The 15066-nt window shown below is 44.2% G+C and overlaps 1 protein-coding gene and 1 long non-coding RNA gene across 2 annotated transcripts in view; one reads left to right on the plus strand and one right to left on the minus strand.

Moving 5' to 3' along the window:
- LOC128919104 (uncharacterized) overlaps positions 1 to 15066 on the minus strand; it is a 164968-nt gene that overhangs the window by 81905 nt on the left and 67997 nt on the right. The window lies entirely within an intron of this gene.
- Positions 3060 to 6905, plus strand: LOC128919093 (keratin, type I cytoskeletal 16-like). Its single transcript, XM_054224075.1, has 8 exons — positions 3060 to 3554; positions 4364 to 4446; positions 4596 to 4752; positions 4947 to 5108; positions 5472 to 5597; positions 5699 to 5925; positions 6476 to 6567; positions 6886 to 6905. The coding sequence occupies exons 1-8, from the start codon at positions 3060 to 3062 to the stop codon at positions 6903 to 6905; spliced, it is 1362 nt and encodes a 453-aa protein (XP_054080050.1).

Genomic DNA, 15066 nt, shown 5'->3' on the forward strand with positions numbered 1-15066 from the left:
GAAAGAAAAAAAAAGGGCTTTGGCAGGGAGGAATTTAGAATTCAATCAGTTAACATCATTGATTATAATATAACAGCATATTCCAGCAGGTAGAGAGACAGAGAACAGGAAGGGATTGCTCCACTGGAAGAGCTTAATTTCTCTTGGGAATTACTTTTAAACTTTTCCTTTTTCAGTGGTAGGAAGGGCTACTGAACTCAATTTAGACAGACTGTGGAATTAAAATAGCTCACATTTAATATGATTTTCTGTAGGCCCACACATGTGCAAGGTATAAAGGTCCATCGCAGGGAGCCACATCAGAGAAAAATAAGAATAGAATCCAGGGCTACAGAAATGGTTCGTCTCTGACCAAACTGAGGAAATGCACAGGTGGGTGATGGGCGATGGATGAGGATGGACGGGCGATGGATGAGGAATGCCCAGATGGAGTTCCTGATGAAACTCATGGGAGTAGCACTCTTCTTACCAAGACCACAGTTGACTCATTTGTTGTAGAACAATTAATTACCACAAATTGTTTCTGAGGTTGTCCTCTCCCTCCTGTGTGACTGAAGACACATATCCAGCGATGGCATCATAGCTTCTGTGAAACCCACTGACTGCTTTTGGTTCTTTTGCCAGTTCAGAGTATCTGTTTGTGGCTCAGCATCCAATTTCCCAGTGAGTAAACAGCACCTGGGAAGGCTTCAGAACACTGTCACTTCAAACAAACTTTTCTGATTTACAGAGGTTCATAAGATGTGTTATGAGCAAAACATCTTCCAGGGGAAGATACGATTTCAAAGCTCAAACAGCCTCATCAAATGGCTGAGGAGCCTCTATACCAACTACAACAGAAAATGTCTGAACTTTCTCTGTCCTCGCGAGGTTATGAATGTTAATGGCGCCGTAAGAGACCTGGTGCAGACCTTTCCTTCACAAGCTCTTCTGGCTTGTAAGGTAAATTGGTGTCTCCAAACTGACTCACGACAGCCATCTCAGGCCAAAGAGCTGTGTCCACAGGATGGTGGGCCAAAAAAGCGTAGGAGACATGGAAATACTCATGAGTTACAGAATAGTAAGTCTAAAGTTTCTTTGTGATACAGTTATAGCAGTAAGCATAGTTAGATCAGTTATTTAAATAAAAAAAAGAAGAGAGGAACAGAGAGACAGAGAAAAAGTGTCTGTTGATGGTATGAAATTACAGCATTGGGAAACGTTTGGAATTGTTGGGTCAGATGTTATGATGCAATAATGCCGCGAAGGAGATACAAAATCAACACCTCTGGCATTAATGCCAATCAGCAATAAACATCTCATAGGGAAGAATAAAGGTGCATTTCAACAATCTAATGAGGAAAATATGACTAAGGAATCACACCCTGTGAGAAAATAATTTTTATTTTTTAATAATGATGACTCAAGCTCAATAACATATGCAAAGCAACTGGTTCTGACGTGCAGATAATTAGAGAGCTACCAAAAGTACAATCATAATTATGAAGATCAAAGTATTACATTATCTTCAGCATATCTATGAAAATGTCTGTAGGGGTATCAAGACAGAGGGTAAATGGCTTTCCATGACTCTTCAGTCAGCCATAACACCCATTACTAACTTTTATGGATCTCATAATCATTGTGGCTTAGAAAGAAAATGTTGCTCCAGCCACAACTGCAAGCTGAGTATAAGTAAGATGGAAAATGAAGAAACGAACAATGAAATGAACTAATAACTTTTACCTCCCAAATAGAGATGAATTTCTATCAAAGTTTAACTCTCATGTGAAAAGACCCCTTGTCTTTCAGGCTCAAAATTTATGTTTTCTAAAAGTTATTTAGAGGCAAAATTTCATTTCCGAAGACGGGGTCATCACATCCTCTTCTCTTACAGAAATGCTGTAATGCAGTAGTTTTGGAGACCTCTGCAGTGTTAGAGAGACAAAAGACAGAAGGCAAGGAGAATCTAAAGGGTCATCAGAGCCGAGTCGCTGCTGCACCAGGATAAAAGCCCTGCCATCAGTTGGTCAAGGTCAGTCTCAAAACTGTTTCTATTTCCCATCCAAAGTTCCCGCAATGGAAGCACCTTCCAGACCCTTATGCCTCCCACAGATAAAAAGCTCCTCTTAGTTTCCAGCCGAAATACACTCAAAACCAGATTATGTCCTTTCCTGTGTGGACAACAGGTTTGTCTTTTATTTTAAATAGCCCTGGTACCTCCTTCCTTGAGAGCAAGCTGATAATCATCCTAGCCTCCATTTTGCTAAGTTGAAAAGCTGGATCCCTTTGCTCTCTTCTCCCAAGACAGACTCAGTGAGGACTTATAGATGCTACATATCTATTTCAGTTTAAAATAATCTTTGAGTGACTGGAAAATTGCACAAAATTTTAGAAAATCACAACTTTGAAATTACATCACTGTATGTCCATCCTTCTGTGCAAGACAGGATTATTTCCTGGAAGTGATACTACCAGAAGTTGGTGAAAAAAGGAAGAGCATTGCTTCTCCAAAGGTTATGCTACCGAGATTTACCATTAAGCACTCTGAAAGACAGTACCCATGATCAGTTACTGGCAGTTCTGAAGGTAAAATGAAACAAGACTCAGGCACAGGGTGTTTGAGTTCATATTTCTCCAACTCCAAAATTAAAACAGAGTAACTAGGTGGTGCTTTCACCACCTGTTTTCAGGACAAAAAATGACTACTAAGAACAAAGAGGAACTAGTAAAATGAGTCTCACTCACTAATTAGGCAGCAACATACTATCTGCAACAGAATCTAACACACAGCCACCCACCTGAAATTACAGTGCATGCTTTGTGTGAATCAGCATGCAAAGACAATACCCATGGGGAGTGCTGTCCCAAGCCCCAAAAGAAATTCCCCTTAGCACATCACTTTCGGCATGAGCACTAAGGCTGGCAACCTCCATGGGAAGCTGGACTGCCTTCCAGGTGACACCCACCCAACAAGGTATAAATAGCCACCAGCGAGGACGAAGGCTGCACTCTGATCTTCTGCATCAAGCTGAGCAGCGGGCTTTGCTTTTGGGGCTGGATTTCTGATCACTTCAACCATGAGCTGCAGCATCAAGAGAACATCTACCACCTCTTACAGGAGCGGTGGAGGTGGCGGCGGCTGTGGTGGCGGTAGCGGCAGGAGTTCCTCCGTCTCCTGCCGGCGATACGCCTCCTCTGTGACAGGCGGTGGAAGCTATGGGGGGGGAGCATGCGGCATTGCCTACGGAGGGGGCATGAGCGCTGGCAGCCTTGCTGGTGGCTTTGGTGGAGGCTTGGGAGGAGGCTTTGGTGGAGGCCTAGGAGGAGGCTTTGGTGGTGGTTTTGCAGGAGGCTTTTGTGCTGGGGGGGACACCCTTCTGAGCGGCAATGAGAAGGTCACCATGCAGAACCTCAATGACCGCCTGGCTACTTACCTGGACAAGGTGCGAAGGCTGGAGGAAGAAAATACTCAGCTGGAGCAGTACATCCGGGAGTGGTACAGGAAACAAGCTCCCAGTGTTTCCAAGGACTACACCTCCTACTACCAGACCATCGAACAACTCCAAAATCAGGTAGGATAGCCCCGACTAACGTGGCTCCATCTCCACACGCTAGTCCCACTTGTAAGGACGTCTTCCTTCCCTCTGCCACTGGCTCTAAAGGGGTGGGAGGGAGCTGCTGGACGGCCTTGCTGGTGGTACCGCCGGCAGAAACCTGCTGAGCTGCGCCTCCCAGCTCTGGGGTAAGCAAACCCCACCACCATGCCACAAGCGAAAGGGATGTGCTCTGGGGGCACAGCCCGAGGCATCAAGGAGTGCTCCACCAAGCCGAAACATGCTGGCGCACGTAACTGAGATCCCACGTTCTACAGGTGGCTCCAAACCAGGCGTGTGTGGTTTCCAGTGCTTCCCTCTGCTCCCACCCAGTTCAGCTGGATGGAGCGCTAAGCCAAAGCACCTGGACTGCAAGACCTGAAGGCCCTTTATCTTTGCACACTCCTACACAGACCAGAGGGAAGGACCAAGGCCTTCCCTCGCAATCAGCTTTCTTTATAATGAGATGAATTTACAGCATCACGGACAAAGACTTCACTTTCTTATACACCCAGAGTGCAGAAACCCATAGGTATTGCTGATGTCTCAGCCTAAATGTTCTTCTGTTCTTTCCCGCGTCAATATATTCTTTGATCAGAATGTATGGGGAAGCCAAAATCTTGCACTCACCAGTTCTTGTGTTATGGCAGTTCAACAATTGTCTGTGGCTCCTGCATTAATGCAGGAAACAATTCCAAGATTTGCAACAACGCCCCACCAAAGCTTTGGGTCTTCTTTCTGCTTGCCCTGCATGTCTTGAACATCCTCCCCAACTTCCCCTTTTCCAGATCATTTCTGCCACTGTGGACAATAACAAACTGGTTCTGGACATCGATAACAGCAAGATGACCGCTGATGACTTCCGAATGAAGTGAGTACCTCTCTGCAAACCTTGCACATTTCATGTAATGAATTTTACGAGATTCGTGAATGCAGGTGACCATACCCTGTTCTAAGTGGGATGACCGAGCCTACGCACTGTAATGAAATGAATGTGTAATGCTTCTTTCTTTGGTATAGGTATGAGAATGAGCTGGTCATCCGTCAGACTGTGGAGGCTGATATTAATGGCTTGAGAAATCTCCTGGATGATCTCACTTGCACTCGGTCTTCACTGGAATCTGAGCTGGAGTCCTTGAAGGATGAGCTGATTGCTCTTAAGAGAAACCATGAGGAGGTATGATCCAATGATAAACAGCGTGTCCAAGACACAGTCCCTTGATTCTTCAGGTTCCCAAAGTTACAGATCAAATCAGTTCAGCCTTATGTCATGTGACTGTCATTCCTTTGAGCCTTGACACTGCTTTGCCCACCGCCCCCAACACAAGAAATGACCTGTGCTCTCTGCTCCTCTCCTCGGCCTCTCTGCAGGAAATGAGGCAGCTGCAGGCTCAAACTGGTGGTGACGTGAGCGTGGAGGTCAATGCTGCCCCTGGCGAAGACTTGACAAAGATACTGAACGACCTGAGAAACGAATACGAGCAGATCATCGAGAAGAACCGCAGAGAGGTTGAGCAGTGGTATGAAGTCAAGGTACGTTGCGATGCACAAAGTGCAGTCTCCTTCTGTGGGAAAGCCCAGACACCCTGGGACAGGCCACGCAAAGCCTCTGGCTAAAGCGGGAGGCTGCTCACTGGCACCTCGCTTGCACGGCTGGGGAATGGGCAGGAAAGAGCTGCTGGGAAAGACTGCAGCGGCAGAGGGGGAGCAGGCCAGGTCTGGTGCACAAAGGTGGGTGGAACGGCACGATCTACCGAGCAATGACCAGGCTGTCCTCGATGGGGACAGGACGAAGGGGAGAGAGGCTCCCTGGCTACCTTAGTTCGCTGTCAGCAAATCTGCTCCCTGAGGGGATTTTCTCACTCAGAAAGTGTGTCTGGGGTTTGACTCCTGCAGATTGAAGAAGTCAATCGGCAGGTCACTTCCAGCAGCCAGGACATCCAGACCAGCAGCCACCAGCTCACCGAACTGAGACGCGAAACGCAGAACCTGGAGATCGAACTGCAGGCGCAGATCAGCACAGTACGTGGGGCAGGATCGCCGAGGGCCCTTCCCCCCTCAGGACGGGCAGGGACGGGTAGAGCTCTGGTCCTAAACTCCTGCATTTCCAATTCCACTTTCAGAAAAACTCTCTGGAAAACTCCTTGGCAGAGACCGAATCTCGCTATGGCTGCCTGCTGCAACAAATCCAAGGGCAGATTAACTCTGTAGAGGAGGAGTTGGCCAACATCCGCTGCGAGATGGAGAGTCAGAACCAGGAGTACAAGATGCTCCTGGGCATCAAGACCCGCCTGGAGCAGGAGATTGCTCAGTACCGGGCACTGCTGCAGGAGGGACAGCAAGACATTGTGTATGTATTCTGTTTGCAAATAAGCGGATAAAATCTATCACGATCTTTTCTCTATTGGGACTCTCAGAAGACAGAGTAGAATGTTTTAGCAGTCTGTAGTTGAAATCTAAATACAACAGGTTTTTCCACAGCAGCTGCATTGAAATGTGTACATAATAAGTACATCACACAGAGGGCAACACAGAGCATATAGTTACTGACATATTTTCATTTAATCAGTTCCTCTTGGCCTGTTTGTGCAGAGTGAATTCCATGAGAGTAATCACTGTGCAAAACCAGTCTGTAATACACTGCCTTCTGCCAGCTGATGAGCAAGCACAGCTGGACTGTGAGAGTAGAATTATATTTCTACAGTCTTTTGTTTTTTCTCTTTCTACCACTTTCCAGAAAAATATAGCTGACAGGAATGAAAAGAAGGAAAAAAAAAAAAAAAATATTTGCAAGGTCCGGGAAAAGCCAAGCTGTTACATGCACTGCACATTATGTTACAGTATGTCTCTCTATGAAGGTATTTATCATTCGCTTCATTAAATCTCCTTTCCTTGCACAGAACGTCACAAGGAGCTCTCCAAGGAGGGGGAATGTCCTCCCACTCTTATTCCTCTACTTCCTACTCTCACGGGCAATCTGGTGACAAGACAGGTAAGAAACACCTTCCAAAGAGGTTCCTAATTTATCCTGTCCCCATAGCTTTCATATTTTGTGTTTCATCTGTTTTTCCTACTAATACTATCCCTTTTGTTATGGTTTCCACGTTTCCAATTGCAAGAGGGATTAAACCATTCACAATCAAATCTCTTAATTTCAAGGTGTCTTAACTTCAGCTACAGAAACAACTCCTTTCCCACACTTTTGCTAACGCAGATGGCCATTTAAATAAGGGATACATCTGAAATATCAGTGCCGTGAGAGACTCTTGATTTCCCCATCAGAGTAATGGTTTCTTCTTTCATTCCCCAGGGCAGTCAAGAGTGTGTTAAGATACCACCGATGAGCTGGTCTTCCCTGATCTACCTACTGCCGCCTGAGCAGCCCAGCCTTCAACGCGATAATACACACAGCACGTGCACTGTCCACCTACCCAATGCACAGATTGCTCCACAGATGTTATTCATGAAGCTGAGATGAATAATTTCTAGGACTCCTAAACTTATCTGCTTTTTCCTTTTTATATTGTTCTTCATCTGCAATGACTGTACCTACAGGCACTTATTCGCAGTGCAATTCGTGATCTACTTTCTGCTGATAACAATGCCTCTAATAAAACTTTACTTTTCTGCAGCGCAAAGAAAACTGTGTCCAACAATCTATTTGGTATATGCATATTGTATTTAAATTTAGGTGGAAAAAATGAGATACACCTTCACAGAGAAATTAAAGTTGGGTGTATTATGTAATATGACCACAAAGAAAACAGTGTACCCTAACTTAATCAGATGATAAATTCTGGTATCAGTCAGGATAAAATATTGGAGATGAATGAATACTTTCACATTAAACTCAAGAGTGACACCTATAGGGAAGAAAAAAGGATGGGTGAAACTTTTTTCATAGCGTACATTGCAAGTGATGTGCAAGTAGTTGATTTGTTAGTTCAGCAGCTGAACTGAAACAATTAAGCCCAAAATTTCATGAAAATTTTTCCAAATCAAAACCACTTTCCTTGGAGTCACTGAACGAGAAATCAGTCGCACCCGGGCAGCCCTCTCCCCCAACTTTCAGATGAGGGCTCTGTCTAATCTCGTTCAATAAAAGCAAAGGATTAGATCAGGAAATGAGTGATGTGTATACAAAGAAGTTCTCCTTGTAACACAAAGTTCAATTGCTAGGATTATTCCTCCTGACATGTTGGAAGATCGGGGCTCAGGTCTTTTATGTGATGGTTCAGAATAAGGCAGCGCGTTCTCTTGTTTCTCAAGGCAGTACTCCTGCCTCTATGGCTGGCCAGCGCTCTGGGTGGCTGGGTGGAGGACGGCGGGTGGAGGCAAGGCTCAGTCTCTCTTACTAAAACTGCTCCACTTCATGTAACACACACTATTTGGGCTTGGCAGAGGAAGAAAAATCGGTGAAACGTCTCACCCATTTAAAACTTACAAATCTGTGTTTAGGTATTTGATTTGCAGTGGGCTGAGAAAGCAGCTGAACAGGGTCTACCACATATCAGGGGAGTGACTCACTGGTGAGCGACTTGGGTCTCACAAGCCTCCATTGTTCTCTGAATAGCACATAAATCACAAACATTCTTTATTCTGTCAAATAGCTTTGCACTTGCACTTTGGTTTGCAAACAGATTCAGGTCAGGAAAGATACCATCTTTTTGGATAACCATGTATTATTTAAAAAGGCATCAAATTGTCTACATGTTACAATCTAAAGCCAAATACTCAGCACAGCCAAGAAAAGAGATGAGTCAGAGAAACTCTCCCTAAAAACCAAAGGAGATTTGTAAAGTCAAAGCAAAAATACCTCTCCCTTGAGTCACAACAGGATTCTCACGCTCCTCCACAAGCTAACAGAGACTTGTGTTCTGCCTTATGCTCCATTTTACTTCTCAATTCAACCAGTGCTGACCACCTCAAAAAAATAAAGGTCTAAACCTGAGCATTAGTCAGCTGTAATGGACTTGGGGATGAAATAACTTAGTTGACCAGAGGTTAAATAGAAAGAATGTTTCTGATCCCAGAAAGGAGCCAATGGTGTTGTAGGCCGTCTGTTAGGAATACGCTCAAGTTTCCTGCTTCCCTGCCACTGTTCCTCTGAAGTGGGAAAGGGGAGAACCCTGGTGCCGGGTGTGCTGCCCTCAGTCTCTGCAGAGCATTTGGAGGATGGAGGCGGGTGGACTCTGGGTGCATCCGCCGCTGAGCCCAGGCGCCCACCTCTGGCTCCCCTTGGACTTTGCTGGGTGGAGGTATTAGGCGGGACTTACCAGAGCAGAATTTGCCCATTGTAACACCAAAGCCCATCAAAACAAGATGGAATAAGCTGGAATCGGTCTGCATTTGCAGTGTCAGTGTGCGGGAGAACTGTGCTCTGCTCGTGGTGGTTGGGCTCAGGTCTGCTCCCGTGGCTGAGCTCACGGCACGACCCCCCCGGTGCCTCAGCCGCTGCCTGCCCGTGACGCTGTGGGTGCAGCACCGCGGTCCGCGCAGCGCGGGGGTTCGCACAGCATCCTCTAGTGGCAAATCCAGAAAAGACACAGGAGCATTTGTGACGGAAACTGTTCAATACAGTCTCAAATTCAAGCCTCAGACCTGGGAAACGGTTAGGCCAAGGAAAGAGCAGCTAAAATAATAATAAAACAGATTCGTTTTTCACAGAGGTAACATTGTGATACTAGATGGGGTAATAAACCAAATCAACAGAGAGACACTAAAAAGGTCTGGAAAATTAAATCATTATGAAGGACGGGGAAGAGAAAGAGAGGAAGCATCTGTTTCGCATAATTTTGCCCAAAGGTTTTGAGGTAATTCCATATGAAATCAGCAAACTTGGATTAAGTCAAAACCTCCTGTATAGTTCTTGCATGCATTTAATTAGCGTTGAAGTTGTTTTGTCTCTGTTTTCAACTCATTTAGTAGCAACAGTGGTTGACACAGACAGACAGGGAGCCTGGTATTACCAAGTGAAGAGGAGAAGATTTTTATTAATAATGAGGTTCAATATAATGGTGCCGTGTTTAAAAAACAGGCCTGCAGGGGGGACTGTGGAGATACCGACGTTCTGTACTGGTAGTTTCCAAAGGCAGCCAAGGTATTGTGCATTATAATCTTTGGGTGTGTTTGAATTTCTTAATTCTGGAAATTAATCATCTCCACCTGCATAATCTAACGATCTCAGGAGGTTAGATGAAGATGAGAGGGGGGAAATAGCTGCATAGAGAAGAATCCTGAACAAGAAGCAGAAATTAGTGGACGAATTCTCTGGCTGAGGGCTGCCGTGTGCCTGCAGGGTCCAGACCGCAGCAAATGTTTCTGTTTGGAAGGGCAGCTGCCAGGCGGGGACAGGTAAAGCCGCCCGATGCGGCCACGTCCTGCGGCTTCGTGCCGGCTCTCCACAGTCTCCCGCTCTTGGCCACAAGGAACTGGTCCCAGTGAGGCAGCGCCTGCTGCCCGCAGCCTGGCCGGGCCCCCCCACCTCAGCCAGGCTGGTGCAAGGCATCTTCCCTGCTGGCCCCACCACTGCCGCGGGTACTGCAGAGAGAGAACCTGTCATTCACTGTGCTTCTGATAAAAAGTCAGACGAAAGGAACTTTAGTGATATTTCTCACGTTTCCCAACCTACCATAATCATGAAAAACAACAGCAGTCAGTTAAGGAAGTACAAAAATTCTTCTAGGAAAATCCTTTCTTTCTGTATTCCAAGTAACATATTTCTGTTAAGTTTCATGCAATACACAACATTTTGGAGTGGAAATGCCAACAAATTTCTGAATTTCTTCAAGTATTTTCACATTATGACAGGCATTAAGGGCAAATGGTGTCTCATGGTTGATACAGAGAAGATGCAATTCCAGGGGCACCGGAGCTGACTTTCGTAACTTTTTTAGTACTGCCTAAAGAGAAGTTTATGCACGCTGCAATTACTCCTAATAACCCACTATTTATGAGCCCACGCTCAGAGATGCATTGCAAAGGCTGGCTGCAGGGAACACCTTTCCACGGGCATGCACTCCTGCGCTAACCCGCCCTGGCAGCAGGAGCGCGCCTGCGGATCAAAGGCACTTACAGTCTCATTAATCAACGTTTTCTTACTACAGCTCTAATCTTAGTTCAGTTCTTTCCCACAACCCGATGTCAGGCTATCAAAAATTATGGCAGTATCAAGAACTTCATAGTGATTTCACACACGCAAAGATTTTAAACAAATGCTGCTGACTCCTTTCTGTTGAAAATGCTGTTAGAAATCATGTCACCAGAATCTTACAGTTTTTATCAGTTATTAAAGGTAGATCCATTAGAAAAAAGTGAAAAGGCACTCAGCAAGTATCTCAGTCAGCTTGATTTGGTGGTGGTGGGCTGCCCAAAATATCTACGCAGTCAGTGCACACCTTAGTGTTTAATTAAAAGAAGATTTAAAGCTGAATACAAGTGTCAGAGGCTGGTGGAAAACCATGGTTCTCACTCAGATACAGTTAATAGCCAGGACTGTCCAGGAAGGTAACCCACCTGATACACACAAATACTGTGGAATTTGCTTATAAACTACTATTTTGAAAATGGAGCAAACTGTTACGAGTAATTAGAAATACCCTTTTCCTTTCCTAAAGGTATGCAGTCATTCTGGGCAGCCAAACCCAGGGCTGCAGAACGTGTTTCCCGGAGCTGATAGTTGCTATGAGAACAAGCTGTTCTAAAACCACCTCAAACTAGTGGCTACAGGACATGCCCTCGGAGAGTAATGCAGTTTGATCTTCTCACTGAGCCTAACAGAGAACTGGAGACTCTCAGAATTTATCTCAAGCAAAAATCAGTATGAAACCAACCGTGGGACCAGGAAAGCCCAAATCCAGTTGACAGGATCCATCAGCAGGGTACAAAGAGAGTTCCTTGTTTTCTGATTTGATGAAGAACATGTGTTTAATGCTTGCACAGTAAAACCTCTACCTTTACAGGAAGCCGTGGCTTGTCGCTATGATCAGAATATATTCTTATAAAACTAGCAAAAGAAATAATAAAATATAATTATATAAATACAAATATATAAAGAGATGCATATAAATCTATGAGCACATAAACATAAATAGCACAAATACAAATATGGTCTCCAAATGTTTTACAGATATGAACAGAATAAAATAGCTCATCCCTCTCTGTGCTATGAAACCCATCTACTCTCGTTCTACCAGGCCGGGGGGGGTTTTCCAAGTCGGAATTTTCCATGCGGCCTATGGGAAAATGCCCTCTGAATGGCTCTAGGCCTCCTCCTGCAGCATGAATCACTGCAGACCTGCAGTGACCTGGCAAACCTTCCCCGCGTACCCGCTCCCTCCGAAGCCTGGCACGGGATCAGTCTATCTGGTTTTGGCAGTGGCCTCTAAGTCGCTTATTGCTGCTGCCTGCAGCAACCTGACTTTTGGAACGCATCCTCTCGTCAGTTAGACATTTGACACTTAATAATAGTTTCCAGCCCCATCATACCTTGCTGAGATTTACCGAGCAGATAATAGGTTAGAGGAAGTGTAAAAATATATCCAGTGACTTGTCTTTCACTCATCAGGGCTTGGTGTCTGAACTGATCCTTTCTTCCCACACAATTTTTAACCAAGCTACAAGAAAAGCTATTTTATTTTCCAGTCTCAGGTACTTTACTCCCTGATGTGCATTACCATTATAGTTCTGCGTCGATAGAGAAGTCAAGCATTTCTAGGGAAACTGAGACAATAATGAGGTATTTCCAAAAGTACACACCACATCCAGTTTCAAGTATTTGCCAAGTATTTACATTGCTGCCAGTTATTTAAGTGTTTGAGTTCACGATCTTTCATTATTTTCCTCATACTAACTTATTCAAATATTACACAAATGACAAACTTTGAGACATTAAAGTCTATGTCCCAATATCACTAAAGAAGCCTGTAGCTCAACAGGAATCCGTATCTTTCAAGTTCAGCTCAAATCATTGAATCATCATTTCTCTTCTGCCATGAAAGAACTAGACCCCTGGATAAAACTGAGTTGTCCTGCATCTTACTCTCGTAATTTCTTTTAAAACTGAACCCTTACATGACCTTATTTCTCATCTCTTTCAATGCAGAAATCAGGGCAGTCACATGCATTTGTCTTCCCCAAATCACATTCCTTCTACTTTGCAAAAATAGTAATTTTGAGAAAGTTAAGTGTTGCGCTCTGCTCTTATCTACCCTCTTTTTAAAGCGTGAACAGCTGTGTGTGCATGTGCTGGGACCTGCCTTTTCAGCACGTAAACATTCTTGTCTTTGAATCTTTGGCACATTCAGTGCATATGTGGCAACGCAAGGTTTGTGAAGATAAAAAAAAGATTAATGATGGGACATAAAAGCAAGAAAACTAAGAATTGTACCTTAGGCAGACATTCAACACAGTCATTTCAGTACCAGCTGCAGACCAGCTCTTGTTATCATTGGTTCTTCCCACAAGGAAGTTTAAAGAAACAATAGAAAATTTTGTGCTTAATTAAAGAGATTCAAACGTTTCATGTGTATGATCTTCAACAGGAGAGGAAAACATACAAAGTTGTGATTTTAAAAGGGCATACGTCATGATCAGTAGAGTGTGATGGCCAAAGTTTTCATGAGCTAGAGAAGAGACTAAGACTGAAAATGTGCATACAAAGAGTCAAGAAGCACATTTTCACTGATGGAAGCAGAGGTAGAAAGGAAGAATTATCAGAAGGGACAAACACTTAAAGATTTACAAGGTAAATTCAGAAAAATAATCTGACATTCCTCATTCGTCCACAGAAGCATCCATGGAATTGCGGACACCAATAATGGAGTCATTAAATTGTTCACAGAGTTCACTTAAATGTTAAATGTTAAAATGTTCACAGAGTTCACTTAATTGTGAATTAGCATTATGTGCACTAGCAATCCCTGGAAGCAAATACAGCAGGATGTGAAAAAAGTGAAGTACATGCCAGTGTCACTCAGGGGCAATAAAAAATGTTTTACAGGACAGTTAACAAAAATAGTCTGAAACGATATGAACAGTTTTGTAAAGCAGTGGTGACTACTAAAGCAGAGTAGACAAAGGGGAAACAGAACAAGGGCTCAGCAGGAGCCTGGGCGTGGACTGCCTCCACCGGTCTGCTGGATGACTTCACTTTAATAAACCTGTCTCCCTTACCCTCAGATAAGCTGCAGATAAAGGAAATTCCCTTTGTTGACCATTCCTTATATTTCCTTTAGGGAAAAGCTGACCCTACAGTAAATTGAGTTGATTGTGGTGGGAAGAAAAAAGACCTATGCAGAATGATAAAAGCACTTTCTTTCTTGAGCAAATACTTTGCCATACTAAAGGCTTTCCCAAGCATTTAAGTGCATGTTATCACCTTAAGGGAGTCCCAACAAAATCAAACACATGCAGCCACTGAGGTAAAAGAGAGATCTAAAGTTAAAAGAAAATCAAAACCTTTCTGGAAACGCAGAATGTAGTTCTAATAAAAATGCTGCACGAGGGACTGATTTGCTACTAGAAGCTTAGGATCTATTTGGTGCTATAAATAAGATTAAATAGTTAGTTCATTTGACAGTGTCTCCCAAGCTTCTCCTCTCCTGACACTTCCAGATGTATTTCCAAACTGCCATGAAGAATTGCTGCTCATTCTTTGGAAAATTTTTCCCTTACGCGGAAGCAAACCCAACCTGCTTGTGGTACATGACCAATATTCTTACAGTATAATATAGGACGATTGCTGCTTTTACTCCAGGGGGTTCAGAGGGAATGCGGAGGCCTTCCAGACCCCATTTTTCATTAACTGGATCATAAAATATTATGCAGCATCATAAATGCGCATTTTATTTTGCAAAACCCCAAAATACACTGCTCTGAGGACCTGACATGGGAGTTCAGGGAACGATGAACCTAGAGGGAAGGATGTTCCTCTCTCCTTGCAGCAGGAGACAAATCAGAATACGCTGGTATTTGTTCTCCTTTAAGCTTCTTGTATTTCTGTTCAGTGAAGAAAAGGTCATTGACTTAAATTCTTTATGCTGTAACTATGGACTTTAATATCTGTTCTTCTGTAGCTTTCTTTTCGTCTGCAGGCAGCCTGTAACTTTCTGATACTCGTTTCACGTACTCACAGGACTCGGAACAGTAACCAGCCGGGCAGGTTTTTCCTACCCAGGGCTGAACAGGACATTCAGATCTACAGAAGGAATGACCAGCGTGTCTTCGTAAGACAGCAGTGTCCTCCCTATCTCTTAAGAAAGGCTGTACAGTTTTACTGGGCAAGTTGGAGAGCTGTGTACACGCAGCAGTCTCCACAGACAGAAGAGAACTCAGCGGTGATGCCCCCAGGCTACAGCATCCCCGGCAGGTAGTGCATGGTATGTACATTGTGCGTATGAAGTGATATATTCTGTACCTGACTCATTGCAGAATTCCTCTGTCTGATACAGCCTCATAACCAGATCCAGCCCAATGGGGCTGTGAATACAGG

Source organism: Rissa tridactyla, chromosome 19, assembly GCF_028500815.1.
Source record: "Rissa tridactyla isolate bRisTri1 chromosome 19, bRisTri1.patW.cur.20221130, whole genome shotgun sequence".
Lineage (NCBI taxonomy): Eukaryota > Metazoa > Chordata > Aves > Charadriiformes > Laridae > Rissa > Rissa tridactyla.